General features: G+C 38.4%; 1 protein-coding gene across 1 annotated transcript in view; it reads right to left on the bottom strand.

Annotated features, from left to right (window-relative positions):
- Positions 1-18,925, bottom strand: part of LOC137648741 (ankyrin repeat, SAM and basic leucine zipper domain-containing protein 1-like) — a 77,581-nt gene that overhangs the window by 53,483 nt on the left and 5,173 nt on the right. Inside the window, exon 2 of the mRNA XM_068381818.1 lies at positions 15,911-15,971. Coding sequence (XP_068237919.1) covers positions 15,911-15,971 — 61 coding nt within the window. The remainder of the gene's footprint in view (positions 1-15,910; positions 15,972-18,925) is intronic.

Below are 18,925 nucleotides of genomic sequence, written 5' to 3'. Positions count from 1 at the left end.
AGAGAAAAAGGGGAAAGGAAGAGAAAAGGGGAAAGGAAGAGAAAAAGGGGAAAGGAAGAGAAAAAGGGGAAAGGAAGAGAAAAAGGGAAAGGAAGAGAAAAGGGGAAAGGAAGAGAAAAAGGGAAAGGAAGAGAAAAAGGGAAAGGAAGAGAAAAAGGGAAAGGAAGAGAAAAGGGGAAAGGAAGAGAAAAGGGGAAAGGAAGAGAAAAGGGAAAGGAAGAGAAAAAGGGAAAGGAAGAGAAAAAGGGAAAGGAAGAGAAAAGGGGAAAGGAAGAGAAAAAGGGAAAGGAAGAGAAAAGGGAAAGGAAGAGAAAAGGGGAAAGGAAGAGAAAAGGGGAAAGGAAGAGAAAAAGGGAAAGGAAGAGAAAAAGGGAAAGGAAGAGAAAAGGGGAAAGGAAGAGAAAAGGGAAAGGAAGAGAAAAAGGGAAAGGAAGAGAAAAGGGGAAAGGAAGAGAAAAGGGAAAGGAAGAGAAAAAGGGAAAGGAAGAGAAAAGGGGAAAGGAAGAGAAAAGGGGAAAGGAAGAGAAAAGGGAAAGGAAGAGAAAAAGGGGAAAGGAAGAGAAAAGGGGAAAGGAAGAGAAAAGGGGAAAGGAAGAGAAAAGGGGAAAGGAAGAGAAAAAGGGAAAGGAAGAGAAAAGGGAAAGGAAGAGAAAAGGGGAAAGGAAGAGAAAAGGGGAAAGGAAGAGAAAAGGGAAAGGAAGAGAAAAGGGAAAGGAAGAGAAAAGGGAAAGGAAGAGAAAAGGGAAAGGAAGAGAAAAAGGGAAAGGAAGAGAAAAAGGGAAAGGAAGAGAAAAGGGGAAAGGAAGAGAAAAGGGGAAAGGAAGAGAAAAAGGGGAAAGGAAGAGAAAAGGGGAAAGGAAGAGAAAAGGGGAAAGGAAGAGAAAAGGGAAAGGAAGAGAAAAGGGAAAGGAAGAGAAAAAGGGAAAGGAAGAGAAAAGGGGAAAGGAAGAGAAAAGGGAAAGGAAGAGAAAAAGGGAAAGGAAGAGAAAAAGGGAAAGGAAGAGAAAAGGGAAAGGAAGAGAAAAAGGGAAAGGAAGAGAAAAGGGGAAAGGAAGAGAAAAGGGGAAAGGAAGAGAAAAAGGGAAAGGAAGAGAAAAAGGGAAAGGAAGAGAAAAAGGGGAAAGGAAGAGAAAAGGGGAAAGGAAGAGAAAAAGGGAAAGGAAGAGAAAAAGGGAAAGGAAGAGAAAAGGGGAAAGGAAGAGAAAAAGGGAAAGGAAGAGAAAAAGGGAAAGGAAGAGAAAAGGGAAAGGAAGAGAAAAGGGAAAGGAAGAGAAAAAGGGAAAGGAAGAGAAAAGGGGAAAGGAAGAGAAAAAGGGGAAAGGAAGAGAAAAAGGGGAAAGGAAGAGAAAAGGGGAAAGGAAGAGAAAAAGGGAAAGGAAGAGAAAAGGGGAAAGGAAGAGAAAAAGGGAAAGGAAGAGAAAAAGGGGAAAGGAAGAGAAAAGGGGAAAGGAAGAGAAAAGGGAAAGGAAGAGAAAAAGGGAAAGGAAGAGAAAAGGGGAAAGGAAGAGAAAAAGGGAAAGGAAGAGAAAAAGGGAAAGGAAGAGAAAAGGGGAAAGGAAGAGAAAAGGGAAAGGAAGAGAAAAAGGGGAAAGGAAGAGAAAAGGGGAAAGGAAGAGAAAAAGGGAAAGGAAGAGAAAAGGGGAAAGGAAGAGAAAAGGGGAAAGGAAGAGAAAAAGGGAAAGGAAGAGAAAAGGGGAAAGGAAGAGAAAAAGGGGAAAGGAAGAGAAAAGGGAAAGGAAGAGAAAAGGGGAAAGGAAGAGAAAAAGGGAAAGGAAGAGAAAAAGGGAAAGGAAGAGAAAAGGGGAAAGGAAGAGAAAAAGGGGAAAGGAAGAGAAAAGGGAAAGGAAGAGAAAAAGGGAAAGGAAGAGAAAAAGGGAAAGGAAGAGAAAAGGGGAAAGGAAGAGAAAAGGGAAAGGAAGAGAAAAAGGGAAAGGAAGAGAAAAGGGAAAGGAAGAGAAAAGGGAAAGGAAGAGAAAAAGGGAAAGGAAGAGAAAAGGGAAAGGAAGAGAAAAGGGGAAAGGAAGAGAAAAAGGGAAAGGAAGAGAAAAAGGGAAAGGAAGAGAAAAAGGGAAAGGAAGAGAAAAAGGGAAAGGAAGAGAAAAAGGGAAAGGAAGAGAAAAAGGGAAAGGAAGAGAAAAGGGGAAAGGAAGAGAAAAAGGGAAAGGAAGAGAAAAGGGAAAGGAAGAGAAAAAGGGAAAGGAAGAGAAAAGGGAAAGGAAGAGAAAAAGGGAAAGGAAGAGAAAAAGGGAAAGGAAGAGAAAAAGGGGAAAGGAAGAGAAAAAGGGAAAGGAAGAGAAAAAGGGAAAGGAAGAGAAAAGGGAAAGGAAGAGAAAAGGGAAAGGAAGAGAAAAAGGGAAAGGAAGAGAAAAGGGAAAGGAAAGGAAGAGAAAAAGGGAAAGGAAGAGAAAAGGGAAAGGAAGAGAAAAAGGGAAAGGAAGAGAAAAGGGAAAGGAAGAGAAAAGGGGAAAGGAAGAGAAAAAGGGAAAGGAAGAGAAAAAGGGAAAGGAAGAGAAAAGGGAAAGGAAGAGAAAAGGGGAAAGGAAGAGAAAAAGGGAAAGGAAGAGAAAAGGGGAAAGGAAGAGAAAAAGGGAAAGGAAGAGAAAAGGGAAAGGAAGAGAAAAGGGGAAAGGAAGAGAAAAAGGGAAAGGAAGAGAAAAAGGGAAAGGAAGAGAAAAGGGAAAGGAAGAGAAAAGGGGAAAGGAAGAGAAAAAGGGAAAGGAAGAGAAAAGGGAAAGGAAGAGAAAAGGGGAAAGGAAGAGAAAAGGGGAAAGGAAGAGAAAAAGGGAAAGGAAGAGAAAAGGGGAAAGGAAGAGAAAAGGGGAAAGGAAGAGAAAAGGGAAAGGAAGAGAAAAAGGGAAAGGAAGAGAAAAGGGGAAAGGAAGAGAAAAGGGGAAAGGAAGAGAAAAAGGGAAAGGAAGAGAAAAAGGGAAAGGAAGAGAAAAAGGGAAAGGAAGAGAAAAGGGGAAAGGAAGAGAAAAAGGGAAAGGAAGAGAAAAAGGGAAAGGAAGAGAAAAGGGGAAAGGAAGAGAAAAGGGGAAAGGAAGAGAAAAAGGGAAAGGAAGAGAAAAGGGGAAAGGAAGAGAAAAGGGGAAAGGAAGAGAAAAAGGGAAAGGAAGAGAAAAAGGGAAAGGAAGAGAAAAGGGGAAAGGAAGAGAAAAGGGGAAAGGAAGAGAAAAAGGGAAAGGAAGAGAAAAAGGGAAAGGAAGAGAAAAAGGGAAAGGAAGAGAAAAGGGGAAAGGAAGAGAAAAAGGGAAAGGAAGAGAAAAGTTAGAGACAAAGGAATAGGAGAAAAACGTCAAGAAAAAATTAAAGGACGAGAAAAAAAACCAAAGGTAAAAGGAAAGGAAAAGAAAAATAGGAAAGGTAAAGGAAAATAGGAAAGGAAAAGAAAAATGGGAAAGAAAAGATAAAAAGGAAAGGAACAAAAAATGAGAGGAAAAATAAAGGTAAGAAAAAATAAAAATAAAAAATTATTAGTCTGAATCACCACAGCTATTTAACACAATACATAAATAAATTTCATAAAGCTCATACTGTCATAAAAAAATAAAATCACCAAGCATCTCTTGAAACAAGCAACCAACTATATGATGAAAAATTAATTATAGAAAGCACTTCTGAAATCATCACATCTATATTTATCACAGATACTCACCAAATCTAATGAATCATAGTCAGAAGTGGAGGCATGCATATTGTTGTATATTTCAGCGAAGTCCATCTTTATCGAAAACTGAGTATATTTATTTCAGTAAGTGTCTCCTCAAATGAAATTTTGCGACCTTTCAGGTCATTTTAAAAAGACTTGAACTTTGATAAATAAACACTCGTCACAGGATTTTATCACAAGCTGTAACACCTTCCAGTCACTTGTTAATATGTAAACAATAATATGTAACAGCAAAACCAATTTCATTTACAATCGGAAGTAATAAAAAAAAATTTAATGTAGGAAAAAACCTGTGAAAATCAGAAAACCTTAAATAAAAATTTAATTCAAAGTGAGATCAAAGAGAATTTAGTGAAGATAGGTGCAAAATATTCAAATTATGGCTTACGAATTATTTTCAAGAGTAATAAACTATCCACATCCAAAACGTGTAATAAGTATGGGAGAAGTGAAAGAAGTAATGAAGTCAGGGCAGGTAAAGGAAAGTCAAGAGAAATATTTGGCAGGAGAAGAACTGGAACACTAAAATAGTAATGAATAAAAGAACAATGAAATAAGAAAGCACAGACAGGGTCATAATGATGAAAAAATGATGCAAAGACAGAGAAAACATTATTTGAACGCAAAAGTTGAAAAAACACTCGGAGAACGTGTCCCAGCAACTGCCTTGAGAGTAGAATAGCATCAATGAGTGACTAGAATTCCAGAATTTTGATACCGGTACGATACATGTTGTTTTTATATACTGTACCCTGCACTCTATTCTTTACTAAACCTAAGTATTTATTATACCGTATATACAAAACCCATTGACTGGCAAGTGTATTAAATAAAAAATACAATTCTTGTACTGATAAATACATAATAGAATTAGATAGCTTACACTGAGGAAAATCTCGAATGGGATGGAATGCTTTGCTTGATAAAATTGTATGAAGATGAGTTTTATTTTAAATGCATGTTTAAATAAGTAACTTATTTCTTCCCATTCCAAGAGTTAATACTAGCTTGATGTATGTTTGTATAGCCTAGATATTATCTGTTATGCTATGATTTTTGGGATAACCTAACCTAGGCTGGCTTAGCTTACTCATCCACATTCATAAGCAAGTGTCAATCACTGAAAATTTAATACCAAAGATTCAATCAACATCTAATACATCATCCTCATTAATTAATAATGGTGATATATGTAACCTGCAGCTCTTTATTTACTATAATTCATCAGTTTGATTAAAACACACATCAGTCATTAATGACAATACAAAATTCTAGAAAATAATCCTTGAGAATATTCTGCAAGATTAAATAAAGTAAGTTTTCAATTTAAAAGTACTGTATGGTTCTCTTTCTTACAACATTGCTTTAACCTATAAGTTATAATTATAATTCAGAAAAATATTCAAACAGTATTGAAGGCAAAATGCCTATTCTTTAAATAAATTAAAAGACAATTTAACAGAAGTGCTGTATTTAGTAAAATCACAACTTCAAAGAAAATATCATCACAACAAGAAAGACACTGTTTATCATCAATTCTTAAAATAAAAAAATTCAATAAATTCAATTTTACTTTTCTATCTTCAACTATAAATAGAATCACACCCCTGAGATATAGGACATATTATCAAATGACCCAATCACCACACAACCCAGAGCCTGACTGACCCAGGAAAATGTTCAGTGCCAAAGAATGGCAATAAGTTGGGAGTGGGGTGATGAAAGATAGATATGTGACATATGTTATATGTTCAAGGTTTGAGGCTACTGTATACCTTTGCATTACAATAATTTATGAGCATACACTGTCATGGGAGAGGCCAAAAGATTATCAGCTTTCATATAAACAAATGGCTTTTGGTGAAAAAAGGAAAATAATGAGAAAGGACGAAGATTGGAAAAGATATTAACATACTGTACACTCTAATATCTAAAATAAAAACTAACAAGATTGATACAGTATTATAATTGAAAAATAATAACACTGGAAATGCCGGTACAGAATACAGTACATTACAGTGCTACAGCAATCCCACGGCTATCACAGGTGTTCTGTTTCAGGCATCCCTGCTTTAATAAACCCAACTAACACTTGTAAACCATTATACACTCTTAAAATACTTTTGACGCAATAACTTACTTTTACTGTAAACATCATTGTGTACTGTATATGTGAATGGAAAAGTTTAAATCTGAACACTCATTAACGTATTTACTGTTCAGCCAGGCTATACCGTTCACCAAACTATATGTCCATTTACTGTGGCCAATATGAACTGTACAGTTGTATTTAAAATAAACAGAATTTTGATAACACTGTTTTACTTAACTGTGTCCAATACAGTACAGTAATAATGATTGTAAAATTCACATACAGTACCGTATTAGTACTGTATTGTATTATGAAATAAAAAACCAGCGAACATAAGTCTTCTCCATTGTACAGTATATGTTTGTAAGCTCTTCTAGACTACAGTACAGTCTATGCTTTACAAATCAGCTGATTAAGACAAACTACTGAATGATTTTCTTTTCTGACTAAAAGACACAATACAGTACACTGTATTACTTAAACTATAATTTTTATTTTACCATATAAAAGAATGTAGTTTTTAATAAAAAATACTTTTCTCATATTTCACTTATTGTTGATTTTATGGCATATTGAAGTTTAGAAGCATTTCATCCCAGTTGCCGATGCACGATAATTGTGAGTTAGGTTAGGTGTACTCTAGGCCAAAATTTAACAAATAACTTACGAATAATTCAACTTACAAACAGCTTCTTGGAACCCATTAATATGGTATATCTATACATTTGCGACGTAGTGAGGGAGCAATCGGTGAACCACAATACAGTATGGCGAGGAATTACTGTATCTCGGTTTATGAGCGACTGAATATGAGCATATCAGTTTAAGAGGGTTATTCAAATGGGCTTACAAGCAAAAATTTCCCTCTGCACGCTCATTGTATGTGGACAAATACTAACAAGACTAGCAAGAATTCAGTCATGTGTTGCCCATACACCATACATGCAGTGTTCATGCCTTGTTCAAGTGATTTTTATCCAATTTCAAAGAAAAGGTAAAAGCAATTGTCTCTATACAGGTTCCTTGTCAAAAATAAATGAAAGTGTAAAGAAAAAATAAAAAAAGTCCAATTAGTGTAAAATGTTATTTTTATAATAAAATAAATTTTTGAATATACTTACCCGGTGATTATATAAGCTGCAACTCTGTTGCTCGACAGAAAACTCTACGTTAAAAATCCGCCAGCGATCGCTATGCAGGTAGGGGGTGTACTTCAACAGCGCCATCTGTCGTGCAGGTACTCAGTACTCAATGTAAACAAAGAACTCAATTTTCTCCTCGGTCCACTGCGTCTCTATTGGGGAGGAAGGGAGGGTCCTTTAATATATAATCACCGGGTAAGTATATTCAAAAATTTATTTTATTATAAAAATAACATTTTTCAATATTTAACTTAGCCGGTGATTATATAAGCTGATTCACACCCAGGGGGGTGGGTAGAGACCAGCAATAAATGTTTATATTATTATGAGCTAAGGATTTTTATTTTATTTTAGCAGTTATCAAAATAACAAACTTAAAATAAATAAGTACCTGGTAAGGAAGTCGACTTGAACAATTACTCTGCCTTTTTAAGTACGTCTTCCTTACGGAGCCTCGCGATCCTCTTAGGATGCTGAGCGACCCCTAGGAGCTGAAGTATCAAGGGTTGCAACCCATACAACAGGACCTCATCAAAACCTCTAATCTAGGCGCTTCTCAAGAAATGACTTTGACCACCCGCCAAATCAAGTAGGATGCGAAAGGCTTCTTAGCCTTCCGGACAACCCAAAAACAATAATAAAACATTTCAAGAGAAAGATTAAAAAGGTTATGGAATTAGGGAATTGTAGTGGTTGAGCCCTCACCCACTACTGCACTCGTTGCTACGAATGTTCCCAGAGTGTAGCAGTTCTCGTAAAGAGACTGGACATTCTTAAGATAAAAAGACGCGAACACTGACTTGCTTTTCCAATAGGTTGCGTCGATTATACTTTGCAGAGATCTATTTTGTTTAAAGGCCACGGAAGTTGCGACAGCTCTAACTTCGTGTGTCCTTACCTTCAGCAAAGCTTGGTCTTCCTCATTCAGATGGGAATGAGCTTCTCGTATTAACAGTCTGATAAAATAGGATAAAGCATTCTTTGACATAGGCAAAGATGGTTTCTTAACTGAACACCATAAAGCTTCAGACGGGCCTCGTAAAGGTTTAGTTTGTTTTAAATAGAACTTAAGAGCTCTTACAGGGCATAAGACTCTTTCTAGTTCATTTCCAACCATACGATAAGTTTGGAATATCGAACGATATTGGCCAAGGCCGAGAAGGCAGCTCGTTTTTGGCTAGAAAACCAAGTTGTAGAACATGTAGCCGTTTCGGATGAGAATCCGATGTTCTTGCTGAAGGCATGAATCTCACTGACTCTTTTAGCTGTGGCTAAGCATACCAGGAAAAGTGTCTTTAAGGTGAGATCTTTCAGGGAGGCTGATTGTAGCGGTTCGAACCTGTCTGATATAAGGAATCTTAGTACCACGTCTAAATTCCAACCAGGTGTAACCAAACGACGCTCCTTCGTGGTCTCAAAAGACTTAAGGAGGTCCTGTAGATCTTTATTGTTGGAAAGATCTAAGCCTCTGTGACGGAAGACTGATGCCAACATGCTTCTGTAACCCTTGATAGTGGGAGCTGAAAGAGATCGTTCTTTCTTCAGATATAAGAGGAAGTCAGCTATTTGAGTTACAGAGGTACTGGTCGAGGATACGGATACTGACTTGCACCAGTTTCGGAAGATTTCCCACTTCGATTGGTAGACTCTAAGGGTGGATGTTCTCCTTGCTCTAGCAATCGCTCTGGCTGCCTCCTTCGAAAAGCCTCTAGCTCTCGAGAGTCTTTCGATAGTCTGAAGGCAGTCAGACGAAGAGCGTGGAGGCCTTGGTGTACCTTCTTTACGTGTGGCTGACGTAGAAGGTCCACCCTTAGGGGAAGTGTTCTGGGAACGTCTACTAGCCATCGAAGTACCTCGGTGAACCATTCTCTCGCGGGCCAGAGGGAAGCAACTAGCGTCAACCTTGTCCCTTCGTGAGAGGCGAACTTCTGCAGTACCTTGTTGACAATCTTGAACGGAGGGAATGCATATAGATCTAGATGTGACCAATCTAGGAGAAAGGCATCTATATGAACTGCTGCTGGGTCCGGGATTGGTGAGCAAAATATTGGGAGCCTCTTGGTCATCGAGGTTGCGAAGAGATCTATGGTTGGCTGGCCCCAGGAGGCCCAAAGTCTCTTGCATACATCCTTGTGGAGGGTCCATTATGTTGGAATTATTTGTCCCTTCCGACTGAGACAATCTGCCATGACATTCAAGTTGCCTTGGATGAACCTCGTTACTAGTGATATGTCTAGACCTTTTGACCAGGTGAGGAGGTCCCTTGCGATCTCGTACAACGTCAGAGAGTCCGAGTTCACCTCCACCACTTTGCCTTGAAGGAGAGACCTGAAGCTTTTCCAGGCCAGACGTACTGCCAGTAGCTCCTTGCAGTTGAAATGCATTGTCCTTTGACTCGAGTTCCATATTCCCGAGCATTCCCGACCGTCTAATGTCGCACCCCAGCCTACGTCCGATGCGTCCGAGAAGAGAACGTGGTTGGGAGTCTGAACAGTCAGGGGAAGACCCTCTCTTAGGTTGATATAGTCCTTTCACCAAGTCAGACAAGACTTTATCTTTTCGGAAACCGGGATCGAGACCGCTTCTAGCGTCTTGTCCTTTTTCCAGTGAAAAGCTAGATGGTATAGAAGAGGACGGAGGTGTAGTCTTCCTAGTGACACAAATTGATCCACGGATGACAGCGTCCCTACCAGACTCATCCACAGCCTGACTGGGCAGCGTTCCTTCTTCAGCATCTTCTGGATGGATAGCAGGGCTGGGGGCTGATCGTCTTGTTCAGCAACGTCCTCATCAGAGGGTTCCTCATCCGAAACTGATGAGGAAACGGCAACGGAGTGGGCAACGTCTGACTCGCTGAATCCGGTCGCACTGGTGGATGCGTGACGGAGCCGGACGCAATATCATGGAACTGCTGCACAGTCTGTGAACTGTCAACAACCATGGGTGCGCTAGGAAGCACAGCGTCAACCCGAAACTGTCTAGACCGTCTGGGTTGTGCAGTCAACACCCTACCGGGTTGCTGAGGTTGACGCACTGCGTCACAACAAGTCACCTCTGCTGGTTGTTGAACGTCCTGAACGTCAACAACCACCTCCGAGCGTCGCTTAACGTCAACGTGCGGCTGGCAACCCACACTGGGTCGCATCGGTGGAGGAACCACCTCAACTGGCAGACGCGAGTAGGTTACCTCAGCGTCAACAGGGCGCACAACCGACCGGTTGGAAGGTTGTTGGCCAGAAGGTTCTTCTCCGCATTTAAGTCCTCTATCAAGGACGCAAGCTTGGACTGCATGTCTTGCAGCAAAGCCCATTTAGGGTCTACGGGAGCAGGTGTGGCAACAGACGGGGTTAGCGACTGAGGCGGAACCGTTTACCATCCCTGAAAGCCTTGTTATGCGTGACATAATAGTACAGCAAAACTTCAAAGGCTCGACAACAGCTGAGAAGTTGACCTGTAAACAACTTGGAGCGTCTCCTGGCTAGGCGCCAGGGAGAGTCTACCAGAATTGAGAAGTCTATCTGGGCAGAGGCATGAACTCCCAAGCCGAGAACTTCTCTCGTGTCATATCAGACTCTCGCTCTATAAACCAGTTTAAAAGAAGGGAAAGCAAAGGCTGTATCCCCCAAACTCCTCCTGGTGAAAAACCAGTCGCCTAGCCAACGTAACGCTCTCTAGGAGAGCGAGAGAGCCCTAGCTTAAAAACAACGGCTTCGAAGTAGCTAGGCCTAGTGTAAGTTCTGACGTTTAGGCGAACGAGGAGCAGCAGTTACAAGATCCGGACGAAGAACCTTAAAAAAAATCATCATGATTTAATTAAAGTCCATAGGAGGCTAAGCAGCTTAAGGCTCCTCTCCATCTGACAGAGTCCTCAAGGGAATATCAGTAGGAGGGAGAACAGCAACTTCCTTATCTACAGGAACCTTGTTCGATAAAAGCTGAGTCTCTCACTGGTGCATTAGTAGCGGACCAGAACGCAACGTCATGTAACTGCTTGACAGTCTGTGAACTGTCAACAACTGAACTGTCAACCACAACAGGTGCGTGAGGATGTACAGCGTCCACTCGAGACTGCTTTGACTGCCTAGACTGAGCAGTCAAAACAACTCTAGAATGCGGAGGTTGACGCACAGCGTCAAAACAAGTCAACTCCGATTGTTAGTGAACGTCTAGAACGTCAACAGGAGCATCAGCCAGTGGCCTAACGTCCAAATGTGGCTGAAAAACCACACGAGACCGCATCGAGTGTGGTTCTAAACAACCTGACTGACGTGACTAAGCTACACCAACGTCAACAGTAAGCACAAAGGAACGTTAGGTTGGCTGAAAGCCAGGATATCGATGAGATAAACGGCTAGACTCAACGGACTAATCGGCAGAATAGTCTTCCATAAGGGAGGCAAGCATATACTGCATGTTTTGCCATACAACCCCTTAAGGATCAACGGAAATGGTTGTGGTAATAGACGAGGGTAACGTCTGTGACCGCAACACTTTGCCTACAAAGAAAGACTTTCGGAGTCTGTGTTACGCTTTTGTTAGGCGGCGAGCAGTTATCCGATGACTGCATAGGGTCAGAGCTGTCCTAATGGCTGTAACCAGGACGCTGGACCTGTCCTGAAAGGACTGACTTTCGCTTAAGGGCTTCGAAACCTTGTGACAGGTTTCTTATGCGAAAAGCCTACGGATGGCGAGGAGAAACAACGTCTCTCTCGTCTTATGGTAGGGGAGATCTTGGTAAGAAACACCCGATACCATAGAGGGAAAACGTCTGTTCGTTGGTCAAGGCCTCTCGAACCCATAAGTCTTTTGACATTACTTCTCCCCTGGGCTTGGGAGCTTGCAAGAGGTCCCGGACTAGGTGAACGACAGGCACGAACAGACGAACCCTCGGACGCAATACTGTAACACTTTGCGCCTCGGACGCAACACTGTAACATTTTGCGCATATCACTTTATCACTTCGATTTTCTGTTTTGCACTTATTTCTATCTGAAACACGCAATTCTACCCTTCATTAAAAGGTAGTAATTGCGAAATTAGTCGTATAATGCAAGCTCATAATACCAGCAAAAAACAGAAAACATATTTTAAGATAAAAAGAAAAATCAGTGGCTGGGAAAGAGACTAAACACTAGTTCATATAACTACGTTTTCAATCTCTCACCGCACATAGCCTGGGGACGAGAATAAAAACCTAAAAACGTTTTATCCTTCCTCCCCGTACAGAGACTAGGGACGAGAGTAACACGAGAACAACGTTACCCGCTTGAACGGAACGTTTTCTCTCCTCTCTCTCCCTCCGTCTCTATCTCTCTTGATTTCGCACCTAAGAGAAGAGCCCAATTATATATCGTCAAAAAAACATGTTATTTGACTAAAGGAAAAAACTGAAAGGTTTTTCAAATAAAAAGTTCCTTTAAATTAGAATTTAAAACATTTAAGCTAAGAAAGAATGAACAAAACGTCAGAATCGATTTACTCTTTCTGCAAAGTGAAACCGTGATACACTCTCTCTCTATCGTAACGATAGAGCGCATGTTGAACGTCCTGAACGTCAACAACTGCGTAGCATAAAAAACTAAACGTTAGTTCATCTTTGAAAACAGTACGAAGACTATCAAAGAAATTCTTTCATAAAATATTACATTTAAAAAGTTTTAAATCCTTTAAAAGCTAAAGACGATATAAAGGACTCAATGTTGATTAACTTCGGTTTCCAAGTTAGGACCGCCTATCTCAGGAAAGGTCTATATAAACAAAGCATTAAAATTTATTTTATATGTTTATAAAAAATGGAAAGTTAATCGAAGAGGCCTAATAAAGGCGGAGAGATATAAAATATATAGAGGAAAATCTATAACGTGATAAGATAATTACTAAAAGCCTAAACACACTTCCGTCTAAGGGAAGGGTCGGCCATTTAAAAGTGAAAGAAAGTCCATACTCTCTTTGTCACCATAATTAAATCTATCCAAAACGAGTTCAAGTTTTGAGATGAAGATAAAACACCTGCATAGCGAAAGCTCAAAACTAGAATAGTGTACTTCACCAATAGTTGTGAAAACAAATCCAGTTAGCAACAGCGAATTAGTAGGTCTTGCCGGTGGCCCGACAGAGAGAAAATTGAGTTCTTTGTTTACATTGAGTACTGAGTACCTGCACGACAGATGGCGCTGTTGAAGTACACCCCCTACCTGCATAGCGATCGCTGGCGGATTTTTAACGTAGAGTTTTCTGTCGAGCAACAGAGTTGCAGCTTATATAATCACCGGCTAAGTTAAATATTGAAAATTAACCAATACTGTACAGCTAGTGATAGTGAATGTTGTTAAAGAGTGAGAACTCAACATTTTACAAGAAATACTCATGTAGGGAGATTCTCCCTCCAAGCAATAACCACCCTCCCATCCACCTCTCTCTGCCGTACCCCTCACACCCGCCATGACTCTCCTCATAGGTAAGGTGCGAGTTAATTTGCAAAATTTTTCTTATTGTGAATTATTTATTTGTATTCATTTTATATATTAGGGGCTGTAATTTTTTACTAAATTCCATTACAAACATTTATAAATGAGTGCATATGTGTATTTATGGACTTTTGGAAAGCACTGAGTGTGAGTGTACGGTATTTCTTTTATTTCTTATAGTAAAACTTGTTTTAGAAAAAGAACACATTAGGTTACAAGTTTGTTCCCAGAATGAATTAAAACGTAAACCGAGGTACTACTTTACTTATAAAAAATTAATAAAAACAAACTAACACAAGACTGCCAAAGGTCACTGCACTAAGATTATAACACAGGTCAGCAAACTTGATCACATGGTCACAACACAGTGTAATACAAGTGTATGAGGCTGCAAAGACAATTAAAGTAAGAAAACTACTTTATTAATAAAAGTGCAGTCAAACTCTTGAAATAGCTTACACCTGACAATATAATATATAATCATCGTACTGTACAGTGGCTCTGAAGTTCAATTATTGCCCTGTTGTATTACAAAATACAGTCAAGCATTACATACATACACCTACTATATATATTACTAACCTTCTTAATTTACTGTGAAATCACAAAAGTAATTTATAAAATAGAATGCCTGTACAGTACTTTTATTACTACAAGAGAATAAGTGGAAGTTAAAAAAAACACTCTCTCTCTTAGAGAGAGAGAGAGAGAGAGAGAGAGAGAGAGAGAGAGAGAGAGAGAGAGAGAGAGAGAGAGAGAGAGAGAGAGAGAGAGAGAGAGAGAAAATAGTGTTAGAATAATAACCAGTTAAATCAATAAATCAATCAATCAGAATGCTAAGCATTGGTTGAGGCTGGAGCAGTTATTTTGCTTTTTTAATTCATCATATTGTCATTATAAGACCTGTAAAGCTTTGGTGGTCAAAAGGGAAACTTTTATAAAACATTTTATTTTGTCACAAAGACTTTACAAAAACTTGAACACTATATTAAGTTTCTATCAAGTGAAGTTTTTTATCTTCAACAATTTAAGCAAAATGTAGCTCATAGTTCATTCTTTGTACTTTTGGAGCCATATTCATAAAACTTCACAGGAAATAAAATAAATAAAACTAGGGCAGTAATGCGACATATCCTTGTTACAAGCTATATACCGTATTTCATGTATGGCTATGGGGATGATTACCCCGGTGTTCTAAATACTGACAAGCGATACAAATCTAAAATAAAAATTGTGGAACACAAGTACAATAAATGAACTTTAGAAAATTTATCATTCAATAATTCATTGTTAAGCATTACTCATTTCATGCATCCTACATTTGTGTATAATACAAACTAATAAATCAAATTACAACCTTTGCCAGTACAGTATTTGCTTTGCACACATGTGCAAATGAATTAAAAGACAATGCAAACACCAAGGATCTTATTCCCTTCATATACCTTTCAACATTTTCCATTTGCCTGTTTTGGCAGCTAAGTTAGCATATTGGACTGGATTCAAGAATTTGGCCCAAAAGGGCATGGGGCCTAGGTGGCCACTCCGTACCCATTTACAACTATGAGGAAAACCTATAAGTTAACATTTTGAAGTTGAAGGTAAAGTTGGAAAAAAAAATCCTCTATTAGGCTTCATGCTTATGTTTGTATATTAGTTGCTTATGTTTACATAATGTCATTTAAAATTATAAGGATTAAAATTAAACCAATTACCTATAGCTATGTAAGTGCATAATAATGATTACAATAAGGCTATATATAATCAATATTTTCTATTTTAGATGCAAGTAAGAGAACTCAAGTGGAATATGGTTTAGACTGACTGAGTGCTTGGTTACAGGTTTCAAAACAAAGGGTCCACCAATTTTGAAAAGCATAAACCTGTAAACAAATGTAAATAACTTCACACAAAGATCTGATATAAAACAATCTTGAGTTTTTGCACGACCTATAGTAAACAACGAATGAGATTTATTTCCTGTAATATTGTTTTTGTGAAAGATCAAGTTGATGTGGAACCTATTTTAGTAACTTCATATCGATAAACAAGCACTGATACATAATACATAGAATACAGTAGCTAACAGTCACATCTTTATGTTTCCTAGTTTGATGTAAAGTTTTTTTTTACTTTATATGGCTTCTTATTGATAAATTTTGGGTAGAATAAGGGATATTGTCTTTTATTCTTTACAATTACTACAATGTAAAAATATTTTTGAAAATTAGTAAAGCAAAAACGTTGATATACCTGTACTGTGTCGTATGACTTATTATACTAGCAACATAATGAGCTTGCTTATAGGGCTTTACGAGTTGTGAAGGTGGTTCTTGAAGGGTTAATTTGTGTTGAATCAGGAGTGTTTGAACCAGTCAGCAATGTAGCATGAAACAGTACAACTGTACTTTGCATTCAAAACACTAGAGAAAGTTACCCGGGAGAAGTTTCCTCTTACAATTTGGCTTTACATCATAACTAACTACACTATTCCCAAGTCTCTTAATGGCTTAATCTACAATACAAATTATCAACTGACCTGTGAAGCAGATTCACTGTTGAAAAATCCAGAGTCTGATGGATTTGTACACTCATCTTTCCTGAAACAAAAATCAAAACAAATTAATTCAATACAGTACTAATACCCTATGTACCATACAGTTGATTTTAAAACTTTGGTACATGTCACAGAAAGCTTGTTACGACTATAGCACAACAAAGTACAAAAGAGGATCTTATCCAAATCACTACAAGATTATTGTATTCCTTATTTTACCATAACATACTTTAGGCCATCTAGTAAATGTTCTCTCTCTCCTACAGAGATATTTCTTACAACATTAATGGGGGCTGGAGCATGTTTCCATTGCACATGCGTTGTTTGCATTCACTTTTGCCAGCTGTTCTGTTTTTTGTATGATGTAATCATTACCTTGCTTTTTAAACAACACAAGAGCCTCCAAATATTTATGCACAAGTTCCCGGGTATTGTTCCACAACAGCCATTTTCTCCCACCCTTCAGTTCCAGCAGGACTACCACCAAGAGAGAGGTACAATGTATTTAAAAAATTAGTGTAATATCATCTACACTATTTTGATTGTTAATTATGTTAAAAACACTCTTCGTTCAGTATGTAGCTATTGTTGCTCATGTGAAAGTAAAAAATATCCCTGAAATAATGACCCCAGGGGATGGGGTGCACAGCCCATTCATATACCGCCTGCCAGAACAGAAGAGCAGTGAGATCATGTTTGTTTACAAGTGTAGAGAGCCACGACAGAGCAAAAACTATTAGAAGGACGTGAAATTAATCAATAGATAATTGATGCTTTAATTTCCAACCACTTACATGAATCATATATTTTTCCACTGGTTAGCTTGTGCGTATTATGCATTGTGGACCATTAATATTACTACAAATCACTCAGTTTTAATGTTCCCCCACCCTAAACCCTAATTTCCCACTAGGATTACCCTAATTGTTTTCATAGTGGGTAAGAAAACTCATGAACAGGTGGGTTGCCCAATATTCATGGTCAGAAATGGATAAAACACAAGATAGCCAGTAGGAAAAAAATATGGTTCATATATTTGGCTAACAAATTAGGTGGTCCTCAACTTACAATATTCGGAGATACAAAGACAAATCCAACTGAAATAAATCTCGGATATTGTATCAAAAGTTCATAATTAAATTCAGTAATAAAACAATCATCAAACAACATCATATAATTTGATGCAATAAGCATGATGACATTTGCAATAAGAAACAGGACTATTTGTTGACTTTTGCAGCTGTAAATCATACGCATGTGAGTTAGATGAAGCCTATCCCAGGCCAAAATTTAACAAAATTCAACTTATAAACGGCTTGTTGGAATCTATTAACTTTGTACGTTGAGGACTTTCTGTACTATATACTTACCCTAAAATGTATACCAAACACCTCTCATTAGACTTATCCATGGCCAGCTCAGAAACACAGGATGATACCACAGGAATACATCCTACCATAACTTAACCCGACTTGAACATCAACTTACTCGGCTGGAGGATCCACATTTTCCCTATGAGCCCCCTAAAATGTTATTTCATGTCGGATCTTAGCCTAAGCTACATGACATTGAGCATAGCACAACTTAAGTCATTCATTGGTAAGGGGTAACAAAGACTTGAAGGGATGAATATAAGGCAGACGCAGGCTCCATAAAATGGTGGAAGCACCCAATAACCTTAAAGTGCTTACTTTTAAGACAATGAAATGACAAGATTGCATGATAATAAACGAACTTAATTATTCATGATGAATAACTGTTGTTTCATAACATTTTTTACATAGGTGAGAAATTTGATTTGCAGCATGCAATAACATTATAACCATTTACAGGAAACCCAAATAATGTTGTCTTTTAAGATAAATTATTTTTTACGGCAAAACTAGGCCTAGATTTCTTGTGCTGGGTTATTTAACCAGGAGTCTTTGTGTATCAGCAGCCAGTTCATCCCATATGCATAGTAATAGACACCAACTAACCTAGACTTCCCCACTTAACCTAACCTACAAGCCGTGTCCTTGCCTACTTACCTAACGGAGGTTTGAGGCTAACGGCCGCCACTAAAAGCCCCCTTACACTGCCGGGTAAAATTTTAGTCATGGATGGACCAACATTTTGAACAAAAAAAGTTTTTCCTGTAGTAAATAAAAAAAAATTGGCCTTCATTTCAATCCCAAATAAACTGAAAACCTGTTATACCATCTAAAAACGGGAATATTTGTAGGAAATCTAATGGTTTTACCTCTGCCGAGCATTCGCTTTGCTTGCGGAAGAAGGAAAACATCAAGTTCCTATACACTGGCAAGTGGTACATGCTGAGCTGAGCACACTAGCCCCATTAATTATTATTACTTAAATAATTAAGTTTTATTATCAGTGAAAATACGAATTATTTTCGGTTTCATCGTAGTGTATTACAGGGCAATGTAACCTAGGAAATCAACTACTTTTTCTTATAGAAAAAATTACGCTCTCTTCGAAAATAACACTCGTTCCCGTCGCAAATGAATAGTTTCAGAAATATATATACATCTATATTCTCCGATAATGTGGGACCCCCAGTGGGAATTCGGGGTTTTGGGTGGGGAAAACATACTGGGGAATCGATATGTAAACGTAAAACAAGCCTTTTCTTCTCTATACATTACCTTCTTGTATGTATTATAACCGGAGGAAAATACAAAACGGTATAACTGGATAAACTTTGGAGGAGCCGTTTCAAAAATTATTTCATGAAAAAATACAGTAACCAGTGCTGCCAACGTCTGATGTAGATCAAATGTTAGCATTCCATGCTAACATTAGCACCCATTTGTACGTACGTACGTGCATACCAGTTGTCGGTCTGCGCAAATATCACTCCCCCTGCGCAGAAGTTTTCCCTCCCCCAATTACTCTTTTTATTATCGTATTATCATCTCATTTTATATTTCCATTCAATATTATTTATCATATATTCCATTTTATCTTCCTATATTGGGTTTATTTTTTGGTTAT

This window comes from Palaemon carinicauda, chromosome 10 (genome assembly GCF_036898095.1).
Source record: "Palaemon carinicauda isolate YSFRI2023 chromosome 10, ASM3689809v2, whole genome shotgun sequence".
NCBI lineage: Eukaryota > Metazoa > Arthropoda > Malacostraca > Decapoda > Palaemonidae > Palaemon > Palaemon carinicauda.
This window is presented reverse-complemented; position numbering and strand designations above follow the sequence as displayed.